General features: G+C 52.1%; 1 protein-coding gene across 1 annotated transcript in view; it reads right to left on the minus strand.

The window, feature by feature from the left end:
* Positions 1 to 21,437, minus strand: part of iqch (IQ motif containing H) — a 213,408-nt gene that overhangs the window by 52,060 nt on the left and 139,911 nt on the right. Inside the window, exons 16-18 of the mRNA XM_064990331.1 lie at positions 9,355 to 9,475; positions 6,086 to 6,206; positions 3,140 to 3,305 (exon numbers count right to left, since the gene is read on the minus strand). Coding sequence (XP_064846403.1) covers positions 3,140 to 3,305; positions 6,086 to 6,206; positions 9,355 to 9,475 — 408 coding nt within the window. The remainder of the gene's footprint in view (positions 1 to 3,139; positions 3,306 to 6,085; positions 6,207 to 9,354; positions 9,476 to 21,437) is intronic.

Genomic DNA, 21,437 nt, shown 5'->3' on the forward strand with positions numbered 1-21,437 from the left:
CTGGAGAAGTAGGGGGAGGGGGAGAGAGAGACATCTATCCTGGAGAAGTAGGGGGAGGGGAGAAGAGACATCTATCCTGGAGAAGTAGGGGGAGGGGGAGAGAGAGACATCTATCCTGGAGAAGTAGGGGGAGGGGAGAGAGAGACATCTATCCTGGAGAAGTAGGGGGAGGGGGAGAGAGACATCTATCCTGGAGAAGTAGGGGAGGGGGGAGAGAGACATCTATCCTGGAGAAGTAGGGGAGGGGGAGAGAGAGACATCTATCCTGGAGAAGTAGGGGGAGGGGGAGAGAGAGACATCTATCCTGGAGAAGTGGGGGGAGGGGGAGAGAGAGGAGAAGAGACATCTATCCTGGAGAAGTAGGGGGAGGGGGAGAGAGAGACATCTATCCTGGAGAAGTAGGGGGAGGGGGAGAGAGAGAGACATCTATCCTGGAGAAGTAGGGGGAGGGGGAGAGAGAGAGAGACATCTATCCTGGAGAAGTAGGGGGAGGGGGGGAGAGAGAGAGAGACATCTATCCTGGAGAAGTAGGGGGAGGGGGAGAAAGAGACATCTATCCTGGAGAAGTAGGGGGAGGGGGGAGAGAGAGACATCTATCCTGGAGAAGTAGGGGGAGGGGGGAGAGAGAGACATCTATCCTGGAGAAGTAGGGGGAGGGGGGAGAGAGAGACATCTATCCTGGAGAAGTAGGGGGAGGGGAGAGAGAGACATCTATCCTGGAGAAGTAGGGGGAGGGGGGAGGGGGGAGAGAGAGACATCTATCCTGGAGAAGTAGGGGGAGGGGGGAGAGAGAGACATCTATCCTGGAGAAGTAGGGGGAGGGGGGAGAGAGAGACATCTATCCTGGAGAAGTAGGGGGAGGGGGGAGAAAGACATCTAGAAAGACACATATAACTTACATTTCCTGTTGCTGCAGGAAACTGGCTCAAATTAAGATCCTATATCTGTATCTGTTCAGTTAACAACCCACTGGCTACCTACCTACTAATCTCAGAACCTGCCCTGGCTAGCTTCGACATCTGGTTGTGGAGGCAGTGATTACATTTAGACACTCATGAGAGACTACCTCCCGATGTATGTTTCACCCTGTCTCTCCTAACTGCTGCTTCAGTGTCCTAGGGCCTCCCTGTCTCTCCTACCTGCTGCTCCAGTGTTCTAGGGCCTCCCTGTCTCTCGTACCTGCTGCTCCAGTCTCCTAGGACCTCCCTGTCTCTCCTACCTGCTGCTCCAGTGTCCTAGGGCCTCCCTGTCTCTCCTACCTGCTGCTTCAGTGTTCTAGGGCCTCCCTGTCTCTCCTACCTGCTGCTTCAGTGTCCTAGGGCCTCCCTGTCTCTCCTAGCTGCTGCTCCAGTGTCCTAGGGACTCCCTGTCTCTCCTACCTGCTGCTCCAGTGTCCTAGGGCCTCCCTGTCTGTCCTACCTTAAGCTATAGTGTCCTAGGGCCTCCCTGTCTCTCCTACCTGCTGCTCCAGTGTCCTAGGGCCTCCCTGTCTCTCCTACCTGCTGCTCCAGTGTCCTAGGGCCTCCCCATCTCTCCTAGCTGCTGCTCCAGTGTCCTAGGGCCTCCCTGTCTCTCGTACCTGCTGCTCTAGTGTCCTAGGGCCTCCCTGTCTCTCCTACCTGCTGCTTCAGTGTCCTAGGGCCTCCCCATCTCTCCAAGCTGCTGCTCCAGTGTCCTAGGGCATCCCTGTCTCTCCTACCTGCTGCTCCAGTGTCCTAGGGCCTCCCTGTCTCTCCTACCTGCTGCTCCAGTGTCCTAGGGCCTCCCTGTCTCTCCTACCTGCTGCTTCAGTGTCCTAGGGCCTCCCCATCTCTCCTAGCTGCTGCTCCAGTGTCCTAGGGCCTCCCTGTCTCTCGTACCTGCTGCTCTAGTGTCCTAGGGCCTCCCTGTCTCTCCTACCTGCTGCTTCAGTGTCCTAGGGCCTCCCCATCTCTCCAAGCTGCTGCTCCAGTGTCCTAGGGCATCCCTGTCTCTCCTACCTGCTGCTCCAGTGTCCTAGGGCCTCCCTGTCTCTCCTACCTGCTGCTCCAGTGTCCTAGGGCCTCCCTGTCTCTCCTACCTGCTGCTTCAGTGTCCTAGGGCCTCCCCATCTCTCCAAGCTGCTGCTCCAGTGTTCTAGGGCCTCCCTGTCTCTCCTACCTGCTGCTCCAGTGTCCTAGGGCCTCCCTATCTCTCCTACCTGCTGCTCCAGTGTCCTAGGGCATCCCTGTCTCTCCTACCTGCTGCTCCAGTGTCCTAGGGCATCCCTGTCTCTCCTACCTGCTGCTCCAGTGTCCTAGGGCCTCCCTGTCTCTCCTACCTGCTGCTCCAGTGTCCTAGGGCCTCCCTATCTCTCCTACCTGCTGCTTCAGTGTCCTAGGGCCTCCCCATCTCTCCAAGCTGCTGCTCCAGTGTCCTAGGGCCTCCCTGTCTCTCCTACCTGCTGCTCCAGTGTCCTAGGGCCTCCCTATCTCTCCTACCTGCTGCTTCAGTGTCCTAGGGCCTCCCCATCTCTCCAAGCTGCTGCTCCAGTGTCCTAGGGCCTCCCTGTCTCTCCTACCTGCTGCTTCAGTGTCCTAGGGCCTCCCCATCTCTCCAAGCTGCTGCTCCAGTGTCCTAGGGCCTCCCCATCTCTCCAAGCTGCTGCTCCAGTGTCCTAGGGCCTCCCTGTCTCTCCTACCTGCTGCTCCAGTGTCCTAGGGCCTCCCTATCTCTCCTACCTGCTGCTTCAGTGTCCTAGGGCCTCCCCATCTCTCCAAGCTGCTGCTCCAGTGTCCTAGGGCCTCCCTGTCTCTCCTACCTGCTGCTTCAGTGTCCTAGGGCCTCCCCATCTCTCCAAGCTGCTGCTCCAGTGTCCTAGGGCCTCCCCATCTCTCCAAGCTGCTGCTCCAGTGTCCTAGGGCCTCCCCATCTCTCCAAGCTGCTGCTCCAGTGTCCTAGGGCCTCCCCATCTCTCCAAGCTGCTGCTCCAGTGTCCTAGGGCCTCCCCATCTCTCCAAGCTGCTGCTTCAGTGTCCTAGGGCCTCCCTGTCTCTCCTACCTGCTGCTCCAGTGTCCTAGGGCCTCCCTGTCTCTCCTACCTGCTGCTTCAGTATCCTAGGGCCTCCCCATCTCTCCTAGCTGCTGCTCCAGTGCCCCAGGGCCTCCCTGTCTGTCCTACCTGCTGCTCCAGTGTCCTAGGGTCCAGGAATGTGGCCAGGTCCATAGAGACATGTCCGATGATGTGGCGTTGAAGACAGGCCTGTCCCACACGGAGACAGAGGGTGTGCAGGGCATCAGGACACACAGAGGTTTGAGGCACTGAGGATCCTGCAGTCTCCAACTCACTGACAGAAGAAGAAGAGGAAGAAGAGGAAGAAGAGGAAGAAGCTGTCCAATGTAAATAAATGTGTCCTCTGCTTTATTACAACCCTTGAGAAACACACATACTCAGACACAGGTTGGAGAGGTTGAGGCAGAGGAGTTTTAGGGGTTCAGTTCACGAAGGGTACAACGGCAGGAGATGTCATCTCAAATTTAATCCCAGCGACACTTGGATTTCCAGCTCACTTCCTGTCAGAAGTCCGGTTGCTGGACCAACTCTCTAACCTCTAGGCACGGTGACCTCTAACCTCTAGGCTGCACGGTGACCTCTAACCTCTAGGCTGCCTACCTGGTGACCTCTAACCTCTAGGCTGCCTACCTGGTGACCTCTAACCTCTAGGCTGCCTATCTGGGGCCGTGGAGCTGGTCTCAACAGGACAGCACGGTGACCTCTAACCTCTAGGCTGCCTACCTGGGGCCGTGGAGCTGGTCTCCACAGGACAGCACGGTGACCTCTAACCTCTAGGCTGCCTACCTGGGGCCGTGGAGCTGGTCTCCACAGGACAGCACGGTGACCTCTAACCTTTAGGCTGCCTACCTGGGGCCGTGGAGCTGGTCTCCACAGGACAGCACGGTGACCTCTAACCTCTAGGCTGCCTACCTGGGGCCGTGGAGCTGGTCTCCACAGGACAGCACGGTGACCTCTAACCTCTAGGCTGCCTACCTGGGGCCGTGGAGCTGGTCTCCACAGGACAGCACGGTGACCTCTAACCTCTAGGCTGCCTACCTGGGGCCGTGGAGCTGGTCTCCACAGGACAGCACGGTGACCTCTAACCTCTAGGCTGCCTACCTGGGGCCGTGGAGCTGGTCTCCACAGGACAGCACGGTGACCTCTAACCTCTAGGCTGCCTACATGGGGCCGTGGAGCTGGTCTCCACAGGACAGCACGGTGACCTCTAACCTCTAGGCTGCCTACCTGGGGCCGTGGAGCTGGTCTCCACAGGACAGCACGGTGACCTCTAACCTCTAGGCTGCCTATCTGGGGCCGTGGAGCTGGTCTCCACAGGACAGCATGGTGACCTCTAACCTCTAGGCTGCCTACCTGGGGCCGTGGAGCTGGTCTCCACAGGACAGCACGGTGACCTCTAACCTCTAGGCTGCCTACCTGGGGCCGTGGAGCTGGTCTCCACAGGACAGCACGGTGACCTCTAACCTCTAGGCTGCCTACCTGGGGCCGTGGAGCTGGTCTCCACAGGACAGCACGGTGACCTCTAACCTCTAGGCTGCCTACCTGGGGCCGTGGAGCTGGTCTCCACAGGACAGCACGGTGACCTCTAACCTTTAGGCTGCCTACCTGGGGCCGTGGAGCTGGTCTCCACAGGACAGCACGGTGACCTCTAACCTTTAGGCTGCCTACCTGGGGCCGTGGAGCTGGTCTCCACAGGACAGCACGGTGACCTCTAACCTTTAGGCTGCCTACCTGGGGCCGTGGAGCTGGTCTCCACAGGACAGCACGGTGACCTCTAACCTTTAGGCTGCCTACCTGGGGCCGTGGAGCTGGTCTCCACAGGACAGCACGGTGACCTCTAACCTCTAGGCTGCCTACCTGGGGCCGTGGAGCTGGTCTCCACAGGACAGCACGGTGACCTCTAACCTTTAGGCTGCCTACCTGGGGCCGTGGAGCTGGTCTCCACAGGACAGCACGGTGACCTCTAACCTCTAGGCTGCCTACCTGGGGCCGTGGAGCTGGTCTCCACAGGACAGCACGGTGACCTCTAACCTCTAGGCTGCCTACCTGGGGCCGTGGAGCTGGTCTCCACAGGACAGCACGGTGACCTCTAACCTCTAGGCTGCCTACCTGGGGCCGTGGAGCTGGTCTCCACAGGACAGCACGGTGACCTCTAACCTCTAGGCTGCCTACCTGGGGCCGTGGAGCTGGTCTCCACAGGACAGCACGGTGACCTCTAACCTCTAGGCTGCCTACCTGGGGCCGTGGAGCTGGTCTCCACAGGACAGCACGGTGACCTCTAACCTCTAGGCTGCCTACCTGGGGCCGTGGAGCTGGTCTCCACAGGACAGCACGGTGACCTCTAACCTCTAGGCTTCCTACCTGGGGCCGTGGAGCTGGTCTCCACAGGACAGCACGGTGACCTCTAACCTCTAGGCTGCTTACCTGGGGCCGTGGAGCTGGTCTCCACTGGACAGCACGGTGACCTCTAACCTCTAGGCTGCCTACCTGGGGCCGTGGAGCTGGTCTCCACAGGACAGCACGGTGACCTCTAACCTTTAGGCTGCCTACCTGGGGCCGTGGAGCTGGTCTCCACAGGACAGCACGGTGATCTCTAACCTCTAGGCTGCCTACCTGGGGCTGTGGAGCTGGTCTCCACAGGACAGCACGGTGACCTCTAACCTCTAGGCTGCCTACCTGGGGCCGTGGAGCTGGTCTCCACAGGACAGCACGGTGACCTCTAACCTCTAGGCTGCCTACCTGGGGCCGTGGAGCTGGTCTCCACAGGACAGCACGGTGACCTCTAACCTCTAGGCTGCCTACCTGGGGCTGTGGAGCTGGTCTCCACAGGACAGCACGGTGACCTCTAACCTCTAGGCTGCCTACCTGGGGCCGTGGAGCTGGTCTCCACAGGACAGCACGGTGACCTCTAACCTCTAGGCTGCCTACCTGGGGCTGTGGAGCTGGTCTCCACAGGACAGCACGGTGACCTCTAACCTCTAGGCTGCCTACCTGGGGCCGTGGAGCTGGTCTCCACAGGACAGCACGGTGACCTCTAACCTCTAGGCTGCCTACCTGGGGCCGTGGAGCTGGTCTCCACAGGACAGCACGGTGATCTCCCCGTCTGGCTGCAGCAGCAGGTCTACTGTAAGACAGGTAACACTGTCTGAGGGGGGGTATCCCTCCACTACACCACCTGGAGGGGGGGGGGGGATTGGGGAGGAGGAAGAGGGGGTGAGAAGTGGCAGAGGGAGGAGAAGGAGGAGAATGAGGGGGTGAGAAGTGACAGGGGGAGGAGGAGGAGGAGAATGAGGGCGTGAGAAGTGGCAGGGGGAGGAGGAGAATGAGGGGGTGAGAAGTGGCAGAGGGAGGAGGAGGAGAATGAGGGCGTGAGAAGTGGCAGGGGGAGGAGGAGGAGGAGAATGAGGGGGTGAGAAGTGGCAGAGGGAGGAGGAAGAGGAGAATGAGGGGGTGAGAAGTGACAGGGGAGGAGGAGGAGGAGAATGAGGGGGTGAGAAGTGGCAGGGGGAGGAGGAGAATGAGGGGGTGAGAAGTGGCAGGGGGAGGAGGAGGAGGAGAATGAGGGGGTGAGAAGTGGCAGGGGGAGGAGGAGAATGAGGGGGTGAGAAGTGGCAGGGGGAGGAGGAAGAGGAGAATGAGGGGGTGAGAAGTGACAGGGGGAGGAGGAGGAGGAGAATGAGGGGGTGAGAAGTGACAGGGGGAGGAGGAGGAGGAGAATGAGGGGTGAGAAGTGACAGGGGGAGGAGGAGGAGGAGAAAGAGGGGGTGAGAAGTGGCAGGGGGAGGAGGAGGAGGAGAATGAGGGGGTGAGAAGTGGCAGGGGGAGGAGGAAGAGGAGAATGAGGGGGTGAGAAGTGGCAGGGGGAGGAGGAGGAGGAGAATGAGGGGGTGAGAAGTGGCAGGGGGAGGAGGAAGAGGAGAATGAGGGGGTGAGAAGTGACCGGGGAGGAGGAGGAGGAGAATGAGGGGGTGAGAAGTGGCAGGGGAGGAGAAGGAGGAGAATGAGGGGGTGAGAAGTGGCAGGGGGAGGAGGAGGAGGAGAATGAGGGGGTGAGAAGTGGCAGGGGGAGGAGGAGGAGGAGAATGAGGGGGTGAGAAGTGGCAGGGGGAGGAGGAGGAGGAGAATGAGGGGGTGAGAAGTGACAGGGGGAGGAGGAGGAGGAGAATGAGGGGGTGAGAAGTGACAGGGGGAGGAGGAGGAGGAGAATGAGGGGGTGAGAAGTGACAGGGGGAGGAGGAGGAGGAGAATGAGGGGGTGAGAAGTGGCAGGGGGAGGAGGAGGAGGAGAATGAGGGGGTGAGAAGTGACAGGGGGAGGAGGAGGAGGAGAATGAGGGGTGAGAAGTGACAGGGGGAGGAGGAGGAGGAGAATGAGGGGGTGAGAAGTGACAGGGGGAGGAGGAGGAGGAGAATGAGGGGGTGAGAAGTGACAGGGGGAGGAGGAGGAGGAGAATGAGGGGGTGAGAAGTGGCAGAGGGAGGAGAAGGAGGAGAATGAGGGGGTGAGAAGTGACAGGGGGAGGAGGAGGAGGAGAATGAGGGGGTGAGAAGTGGCAGGGGGAGGAGAAGGAGGAGAATGAGGGGGTAAGAAGTGACAGGGGGAGGAGGAGGAGGAGAATGAGGGGGTGAGAAGTGACAGGGGGAGGAGGAGGAGGAGAATGAGGGGGTGAGAAGTGACAGGGGGAGGAGGAGGAGGAGAATGAGGGGGTGAGAAGTGACAGGGGGAGGAGGAGGAGGAGAATGAGGGGGTGAGAAGTGACAGGGGGAGGAGGAGGAGGAGAATGAGGGGGTGAGAAGTGGCAGGGGGAGGAGGAGGAGGAGAATGAGGGGGTGAGAAGTGACAGGGGGAGGAGGAGGAGGAGAATGAGGGGGTGAGAAGTGACAGGGGGAGGAGGAGGAGGAGAATGAGGGGGTGAGAAGTGGCAGGGGGAGGAGGAGGAGGAGAATGAGGGGGTGAGAAGTGACAGGGGGAGGAGGAGGAGGAGAATGAGGGGGTGAGAAGTGGCAGAGGGAGGAGAATGAGGTTGAATGAGGGGGTGAGAAGTGGCAGAGGGAGGAGAATGAGGAGAATGAAAATGTGGAGTAGCAGGAGGGGATGAGGAGGAAGAGGAGGGGATGGGGAGGAAGAGGAGGAGATGGGGAGGAAGAGGAGGGGATGGGGAGGAAGAGGAGGGGATGGGGAGGAAGGGGAGGGGATGGGGAGGAAGAGGAGGGGATGGGGAGGAAGGGGAGGGGATGGTGAGGAAGAGGATGGGGAGGAAGAGGATGGGGTGGGGAGGAAGAGGAGGGGATGGGGAGGAAGGGGAGGGGATGGTGAGGAAGAGGATGGGGTGGGGAGGAAGAGGAGGAGGGGATGGGGAGGAAGAGGATGGGGTGGGGAGGAAGAGGAGGGGATGGGGAGGAAGGGGAGGGGATGGGGAGGAAGAGGGGGGGATGGGGAGGAAGGGGAGGGGATGGTGAGGAAGAGGATGGGGTGGGGAGGAAAAGGAGGGGATGGGGAGGAAGGGGAGGGGATGGGGAGGAAGAGGAGGGGATGGGGAGGAAGGGGAGGGGATGGGGAGGAAGAGGAGGGGATGGGGAGGAAGAGGTGAGGATGGGGAGGAAGAGGCGAGGATGGGCAGGAAAAGGAGGGGATGGGGAGGAAGAGGCGAGGATGGGGAGGAAGAGGCGAGGATGGGCAGGAAGAGGAGGGGATGGGGAGGAAGAGGCGAGGATGGGGAGGAAGAGGCGAGGATGGGCAGGAAGAGGAGGGGATGGGGAGGAAGAGGCGGAGGGGTACAGAAAAATATAAATAGTAATAACGAGGAAGTTGAGTTTGAGTGAAAACAGAGAAACGATAAAATATATTTTTTTAAACCAACTGACACCTGATCTCTTTTCCCCCAAACTGACATTGAGGCAATGTCCCAAATGGCACCCTAATCCCTTTGCAGTGCACTACTTTTGACCATAGCTCTGGTCAAAAGGAGTGCACTATAGAGGGGGTAGGGCGCCGTTTGGAACACATCCTTACAGAGATGCTGCCAGGAGCAGCTGTTCATCATCATTCAAGGGACCATCAGAATAATAGATTCATTCTGTCCATTCACATATTCAGATTGGACACATTTGGGCAATTATAAAAAGGTCTAAGGAATAAGAATGACTGTATTCAAATCAGAACCTTTCGTTGGCCTTCGCTGTGCACACATAGTGGTGCTTGTATATATATATATGTGCGTGTGCGTGTGCGTGTGTGTGTGTGTGCGTGTGTAAATGCGATGTATGCATTGCGTATTCGTCCCTGTGTGTGTGTCCATCCGTCCCTGCGTGGGTGTGTGTGAGACCTTGTCTCAGGAAGGTGTCCAGGAAACAGGCCCAGGTGGGGTAACAGGAGGTCTTAACAGGCTGGGCATAGTGGGACAACCACTCTGGAACCTCCTCCAGGTACTTCATAAGAACAGGCTCCTGGGGGAGGAGAGAGAGAGATACAGAGAGAGATACAGACAGTGAGAGAGACAGTGAGAGAGAGAGAGAGAGACAGAGACAGAGAGAGAGAGATAGAGAGAGATAGAGACAGAGAGAGAGAGAGAGACAGAGACAGAGAGAGACAGAGAGAGATAGAGACAGAGAGAGAGACAGTGAGAGAGAGAGAGAGAGAGAGAGAGAGAGAGAGACAGAGACAGAGAGACAGAGAGAGAGATAGAGACAGAGAGAGAGACAGTGAGAGAGACAGTGAGACAGAGAGAGAGACAGAGAGAGAGAGAGAGAGACAGAGAGACAGAGAGAGACAGAGAGAGATAGAGACAGAGAGAGAGACAGTGAGAGAGAGAGAGAGAGAGACAGAGACAGAGAGAGAGAGAGAGATAGAGACAGAGAGAGAGAGAGAGAGATAGAGACAGAGAGAGAGACAGTGAGAGAGAGAGAGAGAGAGAGAGAGAGAGAGAGACAGAGACAGAGAGACAGAGAGAGAGAGAGAGAGAGAGACAGAGACAGAGAGACAGAGAGAGAGAGAGAGAGACATAGAGAGAGACAGAGAGAGATAGAGAACTTCCACAAAGCTGTGACGATCTGAGAGACAAGGCAAGAAGGGCCTTCTATGCCATCAAAAGGAACATAAATTTCAACATACCAATTAGGATTTGGCTAAAAATACTTCAATCAGTCATAGAGCCCATTGCCCTTTATGGTTGTGAGGACTGGGGTCCGCTCACCAACCAAGACTTCACAAAATGGGACAAACACCAAATTGAGACTCTGCACGCAGAATCCTGCAAAAATATCCTCCGTGTACAACGTAGAACACCAAATAATGCATGCAGAGCAGAATTAGGCCGATACCCACTAATTATCAAAATCCAGAAAAGAGCTGTTAAATTCTATAACCACCTAAAAGGAAGCGATTCCCAAACCTTCCACAACAAAGCCATCACCTACAGAGAGATGAACCTGGAGAAAAGTCCCCTAAGCAAGCTGGTCCTGGGGCTCTGTTCACAAACACACCCTACAGAGCCCCAGGACAGCAGCACAATTAGACCCAACCAAATCATGAGAAAACAAAAAGATAATTACTTGACACATTGGAAAGAATTAACAAAAAAACAGAGCAAACTAGAATGCTATTTGGCCCTAAACAGAGAGTACACAGCGGCAGAATACCTGACCACTGTGACTGACCCAAAATTAAGGAAAGCTTTGACTATGTACAGACTCAGCGAGCATAGCCTTGCTATTGAGAAAGGCCGCCGTAGGCAGACATGGCTCTCAAGAGAAGACAGGCTATGTGCTCACTGCCCACAAAATGAGGTGGAAACTGAGCTGCACTTCCTAACCTCCTGCCCAATGTATGACCATATTAGAGAGACATATTTCCCTCAGATTACACAGATCCACAAAGAATTCGAAAACAAATCCAATTTTGAAAAACTCCCATATCTACTGGGTGAAATTCCACAGTGTGCCATCAGAGCAGCAAGATTTGTGACCTGTTGCCACGAGAAAAGGGCAACCAGTGAGGAACAAACACCATTGTAAATACAACCCATATCTATGCTTATTTATTTTATCTTGTGTCCTTTACCATTTGTACATTGTAAAAACACTGTATATATATATATAATACGACATTTGTAATGTCTTTATTGTTTTGAAACTTCTGTATGTGTGATGTCTACTGTTAATTTTTATTGTTTATTTCACTTTATATATTATATACCTTACTTGCTTTGGCAATGTTAACACATGTTTCCCATGCCAATAAAGCCCCTTGAATTGAATTGATACAGGGAGAGAGAGAGACAGAGAGAGAGACAGAGAGATACAGAGAGAGAGAGACAGAGAGAGAGTTAGATTAGCATTATTCTACTGGACTAGTTTGTCTGAATTACAGATATATTATTATATTAGAGATATATTCCATTTCAATTGAAGGTCTTCATGGGAAACATGTGTTTACATTACCAAAGCAGGTGAAAGAAGATAATAAACAAAAGTGAAATCAACAATAACAAATGCACAATAAACATTACATCAGATGTTCCAAAACAATACATTATTATCTATATACAGTGTTATATTTATATATATAAAGTAGAGAGGCTATATACAGTAGAGAGGCTACATACAGTAGAGAGGCTACATACAGTAGAGAGGTTACATACAGTAGAGAGGCTATATACAGTAGAGGCTATATACAGTAGAGGCTATATACAGTAGAGAGGCTACATACAGTAGAGAGGCTACATACAGTAGAGAGGCTATATACAGTAGAGAGGCTATATACAGTAGAGCGGCTACATACAGTAGAGGCTACATACAGTAGAGAGGCTACATACAGTAGAGAGGCTACATACAGTAGAGAGGCTATATACAGTAGAGAGGCTACATACAGTAGAGAGGCAATATACAGTAGAGAGGCTATATACAGTAGAGAGGCTACATACAGTAGAGATGCTACATACAGTAGAGAGGCTATATACAGTAGAGAGGCTACATACAGTAGAGAGGCTACATACAGTAGAGAGGCTACATACAGTAGAGAGGCTACATACAGTAGAGAGGCTCTATACAGTAGAGAGGCTACATACAGTAGAGAGGCTATATACAGTAGAGAGGCTCTATACAGTAGAGAGGCTACATACAGTAGAGAGGCTATATACAGTAGAGAGGCTATATACAGTAGAGAGGCTACATACAGTAGAGAGGTTATATACAGTAGAGAGGTTATATACAGTAGAAAGGCTACATACAGTAGAGAGGCTATAACAGTAGAGAGGCTATATACAGTAGAGAGGTTATATACAGTAGAGAGGCTATATACAGTAGAGAGGCTATATACAGTAGAGGTTATATACAGTAGAGAGGTTATATACAGTAGAGAGGCTATATACAGTAGAGAGGCTACATACAGTAGAGAGGTTATATACAGTAGAGAGGTTATATACAGTAGAGAGGCTATATACAGTAGAGGCTATATACAGTAGAGAGGTTATATACAGTAGAGAGGCTATATACAGTAGAGAGGCTATATACAGTAGAGAGGCTTAATACAGTAGAGAGGCTATATACAGTAGAGAGGCTATATACAGTAGAGAGGCTATATACAGTAGAGAGGCTATTTACAGTAGAGAGGATATATACAGTAGAGAGGTTATATACAGTAGAGGCTATATACAGTAGAGGCTATATACAGTAGAGAGGCTATATACAGTAGAGAGGCTATATACAGTAGAGAGGATATTACAGTAGAGAGGTTATATACAGTAGAGAGGCTACATACAGTAGAGAAGTTATATACAGTAGAGAGGAGAGAACAAGTATGTGACACACTGCCGATTTTGCAGGTTCTCCTACTTACAAAACATGTAGAGGCCTGAAATTTTTATCATATGTACACTTCAACTGTGAGAGACGGAATCTAAAACAAAAATCCAGAAATTCACATTGTATGATTTTTAAGTAATTAATTTTCATTTTATTGCCACCCCTATACTCTAGTGGTTAGTGTAGAGGAGGCAGGTAGCCTAGTGGTTAGAGTGTAGAGGTGGCAGGTAGCCTAGTGGTTAGAGTGTAGAGGTGGCAGGTAGTCTAGTGGTTAGAGTGTAGAGGTGGCAGGTAGCCTAGTGGTTAGAGTGTAGAGGTGGCAGGGTAGCCTAGTGGTTAGAGTGTAGAGGAGGCAGGTAGCCTAGTGGTTAGAGTGTAGAGGTGGCAGGTAGCCTAGTGGTTAGAGTGTAGAGGTGGCAGGTAGCCTAGTGGTTAGAGTGTAGAGGTGGCAGGTAGCCTAGTGGTTAGAGTGTAGAGGAGGCAGGTAGCCTAGTGGTTAGAGTGTAGAGGAGGCAGGTAGCCTAGTGGTTAGAGTGTAGAGGTGGCAGGTAGCCTAGTGGTTAGAGTGTAGAGGTGGCAGGGTAGCCTAGTGGTTAGAGTGTAGAGGAGGCAGGTAGCCTAGTGGTTAGAGTGTAGAGGAGGCAGGTAGCCTAGTGGTTAGAGTGTAGAGGAGGCAGGTAGCCTAGTGGTTAGAGTGTAGAGGTGGCAGGTAGCCTAGTGGTTAGAGTGTAGAGGTGGCAGGGTAGTCTAGTGGTTAGAGTGTAGAGGTGGCAGGGTAGTCTAGTGTTTAGAGTGTAGAGGTGGCAGGTAGCCTAGTGGTTAGAGTGTAGAGGTGGCAGGTAGCCTAGTGGTTAGAGTGTAGAGGTGGCAGGTAGTCTAGTAGTTAGAGTGTTGTACTAGTAACTGAAAGGTTGCTAGATTGAATCCCTGAGCTGACAAGGAACAAATCTGTCATTCTGCCCCTGAACAAGGCAGTTAACCCACTGTTCCAAGTAGGCCGTCATTGTAAATAAGAATTTGTTCTTAACTGACCTGCCTCGTTAAATAAACAACAATAATAAACAACAATAAATAAACAAAAAACATGTTAAATTTAGAAGGAATTTGAATAAACAAATACCATTTTTTGGGCATAGTCTCCCAGTAGAATGCACTATTTACAATCAAAGTGCATTATAACATTTTTTTTTTTAATAGTTAATGAGAGAAGAAATGTGTTGAAAGCTCTCGAAACATTACGTCTAGAATACAAAATGTTTTTTTGTTGTTGTTTTTCTATGTTTGTACATTATCAAAGTGTTCTTTTATTGACTCAACAGCCAGGAGCATTACTGCTTCACTGTGAGTGGATTCTGTCTGGCTTCACTGAACACCAGACTGAACGAGAGCGTTAGGACGTTGATATCAGACCCGCTTGGGTTCAAACATTATTCCAAATATTTCAAAATACTTTTGGGAGTGTTTACTCACTGGAGTGCCAGATGGGTTTGAACAGTGTTGAGACTGGATCTGTTGCTCTATTAACTCAGGCAAGCTCAATCTAGCCCAGATAAAGTATTTGAAATGATTTCGAATAGTATTTGAACCCAGGTCTGATGTTTGTATTTCTGTCATGTCCCAGTCATCATCCTATTCCAGTACTGTGTGTGTGTGTGTGTGTGTGTGTGTGTGTGTGTGTGTGTGTGTGTGTGTGTGTGTGTGTGTGTGTGTGTGTGTGTGTGTGTGTGTGTGTGTGTACTGTAAGATCCAGGGTCAACAACACGTTGCCACAGTGATTCCGCTTCGCTACACACCATAAAGCACACAATGGCGCTGCAAAAAAAAATAAAAAAGAGATGTGAAACGACGGCTGTCGTTAGTTCTCAACGGAAGAGCGACCTCACCCCAAGACTTTCCTTATAGATGACCTTCACAGAGGGACGGCGGGGGTAGATGAGGGTAGATGAGGGGAAAAGGAGGGAATTTTTTTCCGGGACGTAAAACTGCGAGCTACACTCTGTGAGAGGATCGGAGCCTTGCTGTGGTGTGTGTCCACATAAAGCAGAGATATCTGGCCATAAATAAAACAGCTACTTCTTCAGCTCAGAGTCATATGAACTCAGCAAAAAAAAAGAAACGTCCCTTTATCAGAACCCCGTCTTTATAATTAATAATATAATAATAATAATTTAATTAGTAAAAATCCAAATAACTTCACAGATCTTCATTGTAAAGGGTTTAAACACTGTTTCCCATGCTTGTTCAATGAACCATTAACAATTAATGAACATGCACCTGTGGAACGGTCATTAAGACACTAACAGCTTACAGACGGTAGGCAATTAAGGTCACAGTTATAAAAACTTAGGACACTAAAGAGGTCTTTCTACTGACTCTGATAAACACCAAAAGAAAGATGCCCAGGTTCCCTGCTCATCTGTGTCAACGTGCTTTAGGCATGCTGCAAGGAGGCATGAGGACTGCAGATGTGGCCAGGGCAAATAATTGCAATGTCTGTACCGTGAGATGCCTAAGACAGCGCTGCAGGGAGACAGGACAGACAGCTGATCATCCTGGCAGTGGCAGACCACGTGGAACAACATCTGCACAGGATCGGTACATCCCAACATCACACCTGCGGGACAGGTACAGGATGGCAACAACAACTGTCCGAGTTACACCAGGACCGCACAATCCCTCCATCAGTGCTCAGACTGTCCACAACAGGCTGAGAGAGGCTGGACTGAGGGCTTGTAGGCCTGTTGTAAGGCAGATCCTCACCAGACATCACCGGCAACAACGTCACCTACGGGCACAAACCCACCGTCGCTGGACAAGACAGTGGTCTTCTCTGACAAGACGTGGTTTTGTCTCACCAGGGGTGATGGTCGGACTCACATTTATCATCAAAGGAATGAGCGTTACACCTGGCCTGTACTCTGGAGTGGGATCGATTTGGAGGTGGAGGGTCCGTCATGGTCTGGGGCATCATCAGACTGCCTGCAACAAGCTCAATCTCAACGCTGTGTGTTACAGGGAAGACATCCTCCTCCCTCATGTGGTACCCTTCCTGCAGGCTCATCCTGACATGACCCTCCAGCATGACAATGCCACCAGCCGTACTGCTCGTTCTGTGTGTGATTTCCTGCAAGACAGGAATGTCAGTGTTCTGCCATGGCCAGCGAAGAGCCCGGATCTCAATCCCATTGAGCACGTCTGGGACCTGTTGGATCGGAGGGTGAGGGCTAGGGCCATTCCCCCCAGAAATGTCCGGGAACTTGCAGGTGCCTTGGTGGAAGTGTGGGGTTACATCTCACAGCAAGAACTGGCAAATCTGGTGCAGTCCATGAGGAGGAGATGCACTGCAGTACTTAATGCAGCTGGTGGCCACACCAGATACTGTTACTTTTGATTTTGACCCCCCCTTTGTTCAGGGACACATTATTCCATTTCTGTTAGTCACATGTCTGTGGAACTTGTTCAGTTTATGTCTCAGCTAGATGCAGGCCAGAGGGTACAAGGAGGTATTGAATGTGTCTCTGTCTGTCACCTTGACTACTCAAAATCCTCTCGACCTGTGTGTACCTACTAGGTTGTAGCAACTCATGATGGGTACAGGGAACATTCTAGTATCATGTCGTAGCCTAAACCTATCGATGATAATAATGAGCTGGGTGAATGGAATATGAATGGCAGTCACCCAATATGCTGTAATAGAAATAAGGCAATGCTCATTAAAATATATATATATCGTCCCCACCTGATCTTAAACGGTACGGACCGCCACTGTGTTATGGGTCGTACTCGCCCCTGATCTTAAACGGTCGCACTCGCCCCTGATCTTAAACGGTAGCGACCGCCACTGTGTTATGGGTCGTACTCTCCCCTGATCTTACACGGTACGGACCGCCACTGTGTTATGGGTCGTACTCGCCCCTGATCTTAAACGGTACCGACCGCCACTGTGTTATGGGTCGTACTCGCCCCTGATCTTAAACGGTACCGACCACCACTGTGTTATGGGTCGTACTCGCCCCTGATCTTAAACGGTACCGACCGCCACTGTGTTATGGGTCGTACTCGCCCCTGATCTTAAACGGTACCGACCGCCACTGTGTTATGGGTCGTACTCGCCCCTGATCTTAAACGGTACCGACCGCCACTGTGTTATGGGTCGTACTCGCCCCTGATCTTAAACGGTACCGACCACCACTGTGTTATGGGTCGTACTCGCCCCTGATCTTAAACGGTACCGACCGCCACTGTGTTATGGGTCGTACTCACCCCTGATCTTAAACGGTACCGACCGCCACTGTGTTATGGGTCGTACTCGCCCCTGATCTTAAACGGTACCGACCGCCACTGTGTTATGGGTCGTACTCGCCCCTGATCTTAAACGGTACGGACCGCCACTGTGTTATGGGTCGTACTCGCCCCTGATCTTAAACGGTACCGACCGCCACTGTGTTATGGGTCGTACTCGCCCCTGATCTTAAACGGTACGGACCGCCACTGTGTTATGGGTCGTATTCGCCCCTGATCTTAAACGGTACGGACCGCCACTGTGTTATGGGTCGTACTCGCCCCTGATCTTAAACGGTACCGACCGCCACTGTGTTATGGGTCGTACTCGCCCCTGATCTTAAACGGTACCGACCGCCACTGTGTTATGGGTCGTACTCGCCCCTGATCTTAAACGGTACCGACCGCCACTGTGTTATGGGTCGTACTCGCCCCTGATCTTAAACGGTATGGACCGCCACTGTGTTATGGGTCGTACTCGCCCCTGATCTTAAACGGTACCGACCGCCACTGTGTTATGGGTTGTACTCGCCCCTGATCTTAAACGGTACCGACCGCCACTGCGTTATGGGTCGTACTCGCCTCTGATCTTAAACGGTACCGACCGCCACTGTGTTATGGGTCGTACTCGCCCCTGATCTTAAACGGTACCGACCGCCACTGTGTTATGGGTTGTACTCGCCCCTGATCTTCAACGGTACCGACCGACACTGTGTTATGGGTCTCACTCGCCCCTGATCTTAAACGGTACCGACCGCCACTGTGTTATGGGTCATACTCGCCTCTGATCTTAAACGGTACCGACCGCCACTGTGTTATGGGTTGTACTCGCCCCTGAACTTAAACGGTACCGACCGCCACTGTGTTATGGGTTGTACTCGCCCCTGATCTTAAACGGTACCGACCGCCACTGTGTTATGGGTTGTACTCGCCCCTGATCTTAAACGGTACCGACCGCCACTGCGTTATGGGTCGTACTCGCCTCTGATCTTAAACGGTACCGACCGCCACTGTGTTATGGGTTGTACTCGCCCCTGATCTTCAACGGTACCGACCGACACTGTGTTATGGGTCGCACTCGCCCCTGATCTTAAACGGTACGGACCGCCACTGTGTTATGGGTCGTACTCGCCCTGATCTTAAACGGTACCGACCGCCACTGTGTTATGGGTCGTACTCACCCCTGATCTTAAACGGTCGTACTCGCCCCTGATCTTAAACGGTACCGACCGCCACTGTGTTATGGGTCGTACTCGCCCCTGATCTTAAACGGTACCGACCGCCACTGTGTTATGGGTCGTACTCGCCCCTGATCTTAAACGGTACCGACCGCCACTGTGTTATGGGTCGTACTCGCCCCTGATCTTAAACGGTACCGACCGCCACTGTGTTATGGGTCGTACTCACCCCTGATCTTAAACGGTCGTACTCGCCCCTGATCTTAAACGGTACCGACCGCCACTGTGTTATGGGTCGTACTCGCCCCTGATCTTAAACGGTACCGACCGCCACTGTGTTATGGGTCGTACTCGCCCCTGATCTTAAACGGTACCGACCGCCACAGTGTTATGGGTCGTACTCACCCCTGATCTTAAACGGTACCGACCGCCACTGTGTAATGGGTCGTACTCGCCCCTGATCTTAAACGGTCGTACTCGCCCCTGATCTTAAACGGTACCGACCGCCACTGTGTTATGGGTCGTACTCGCCCCTGATCTTAAACGGTACCGACCGCCACTGTGTTATGGGTCATACTCGCCCCTGATCTTAAACGGTACCGACCGCCACTGTGTTATGGGTCGTACTCGCCCCTGATCTTAAACGGTACCGACCGCCACTGTGTTATGGGTCGTACTCGCCCCTGATCTTAAACGGTACCGACCGCCACTGTGTTATGGGTCGTACTCGCCCCTGATCTTAAACGGTACCGACCGCCACTGTGTTATGGGTCGTACTCGCCCCTGATCTTAAACGGTACGGACCGACACTGTGTTATGGGTCGTACTCGCCCCTGATCTTAAACGGTACCGACCGCCACTGTGTTATGGGTCGTACTCGCCCCTGATCTTAAACGGTACCGACCGCCACTGTGTTATGGGTCGTACTCGCCCCTGATCTTAAACGGTACCGACCGCCACTGTGTTATGGGTCGTACTCACCCCTGATCTTAAACGGTCGTACTCGCCCCTGATCTTAAACGGTACCGACCGCCACTGTGTTATGGGTCGTACTCGCCCCTGATCTTAAACGGTACCGACTGCCACTGTGTTATGGGTCGTACTCGCCCCTGATCTTAAACGGTACCGACCGCCACTGTGTTACGGGTCGTACTCGCCCCTGATCTTAAACGGTACGGACCACCACTGTGTTATGGGTTGTACTCGCCCCTGATCTTAAACGGTACCGACCGCCACTGTGTTATGGGTCGTACTCGCCCCTGATCTTAAACGGTACCGACCGCCACTGTGTTATGGGTCGTAATCGTTAAGGACGGGGGGAGTTTTTCAGGATAAAAAAAGAAGAAACGCCGCTCAGCATCCTGGAGGAAAACCTGGTTCAGTCTGCTTCCCATCAGACACTGGGAGATGAATTCACCTTTCAGCAGGACAACAACCTAAAACACCAGGCCAAATCTACACTGGAGTTGCTTCCCATCAGACACTGGGAGATGAATTCACCTTTCAGCAGGACAACAACCTAAAACACCAGGCCAAATCTACACTGGAGTTGCTTCCCATCAGACACTGGGAGATGAATTCACCTTTCAGCAGGACAACAACCTAGAACACAAGGCCAAATCTACACTGGAGTTGCTTCCCATCAGACACCGGGAGATGAATTCACCTTTCAGCAGGACAACAACCCGTAAACACAAGGCCAAATCTACACGATTAACAAAAACAAATACTCTAAATAACACTCATCCTCCCTCATCTTAAAACGGCACTGACCTCATCTATTAGTTAAGACTGACCACTGCTGGTGTGGTTGAATATATTCTGCCACTGTGTGACTATTGTCTCCTTGTTGTCTCTGCCTCGCATATCAAAAAGGTGACATATGAACTAATAGGTTATAGAGAAAACAAAAGCAATTAGCACAACACAGGTCATCATCGGGCTTTGTTTTTCCCCATTGATTTGAACCACGCGCTAATACTGCGGACTGTGACCCGTGTCCTTGACTAATAATTTAGCTGTGTTTTTGGCAGACAACACGACAGAAAGAGAAGACTCCTTCTGTTGATGCTATTACCAACTCTCTGTTGTCTTGTGCCTAATGGTCCATGAATGCCGTCTAGGCTGTGTGTGTGTCTGTATGAAGCTCTACAGATCTGCACGTCTTTAACTCACACCTCTTTATAACCTATATCTTCCTGTTAAATGGTGTTGGTTTTGCCCTGGAGGCTAAATTACGTTGGCTGCTAGTAGGGTTATAAAACAAGGCTGGAACTCAACATTTTGTTTTCCCTCTGAATGCCCCAGCTCTCCCTAACGCCCTCTACCTCTCCGTTATCTCCCCTCTTCTACCCCTCCAGGCCTATCCTGCTGAAGCCTGGTCACACATCTTGGGCCATATATATATTGTCTCTGTCTCTGTCTCTGTCTGTCTCTGTCTCTGTCTCTCTCTCTCTGTCTCTCTCTCTCTCTCTCTCTCTCTCTCTCTCTCTCTCTCTCTCTCTCTCTCTCTCTCTCTCTCTCTCTCTCTCTCTCTCTCTCTCTCTCTCTCTCTCTCTCTCTCTCTCTCTCTCGAGTTGATCAGGCTACTGATACTGAAGTTGCCACTCTTCGTCTTGATAACAGATTTGCACACTTTTGGCATTCTCTCAACCAGCTTCATGAGGTAGTCACCTGGAATGCATTTCAATTAACAGGTGTGCCTTTTTAAAATATAATTTGTGAAATTTCTTTCCTTCTTAATGCGTTTGAGCCAATCAGTTGTGACAAGGTAGGTCTGGAATATTTCCAGAATTTTGAAAAGTTTCTTCAAATGCAGTCGCAAAAACCATCAAGCGCTATGATGGAACTGGCTCTCATGAGGACCTCCACAAGAATGGAAGACCCAGAGTTACCTCTGCTGCAGAGAATAAGTTCATTAGCGTTACCAGCCTCAGATTGCAGCCCAAATAAATGCTTCGCAGGGTTCAAGTAACAGACACATCTCAACATCAACTGTTCAGAGGAGACTGCGTGAATCAGGCCTTCATGGTCAAATTCCTACTAAAGGACACCAATAATAATAAGAGACTTGCTTGGGCCAAGAAATACGAGCAATGGACATTAGACCGGTGAAAATCTGTCCTTTTGTCTGATGAGTTCACTGAGAC

This window comes from Oncorhynchus masou, chromosome 15 (assembly GCF_036934945.1).
Source record: "Oncorhynchus masou masou isolate Uvic2021 chromosome 15, UVic_Omas_1.1, whole genome shotgun sequence".
NCBI lineage: Eukaryota > Metazoa > Chordata > Actinopteri > Salmoniformes > Salmonidae > Oncorhynchus > Oncorhynchus masou.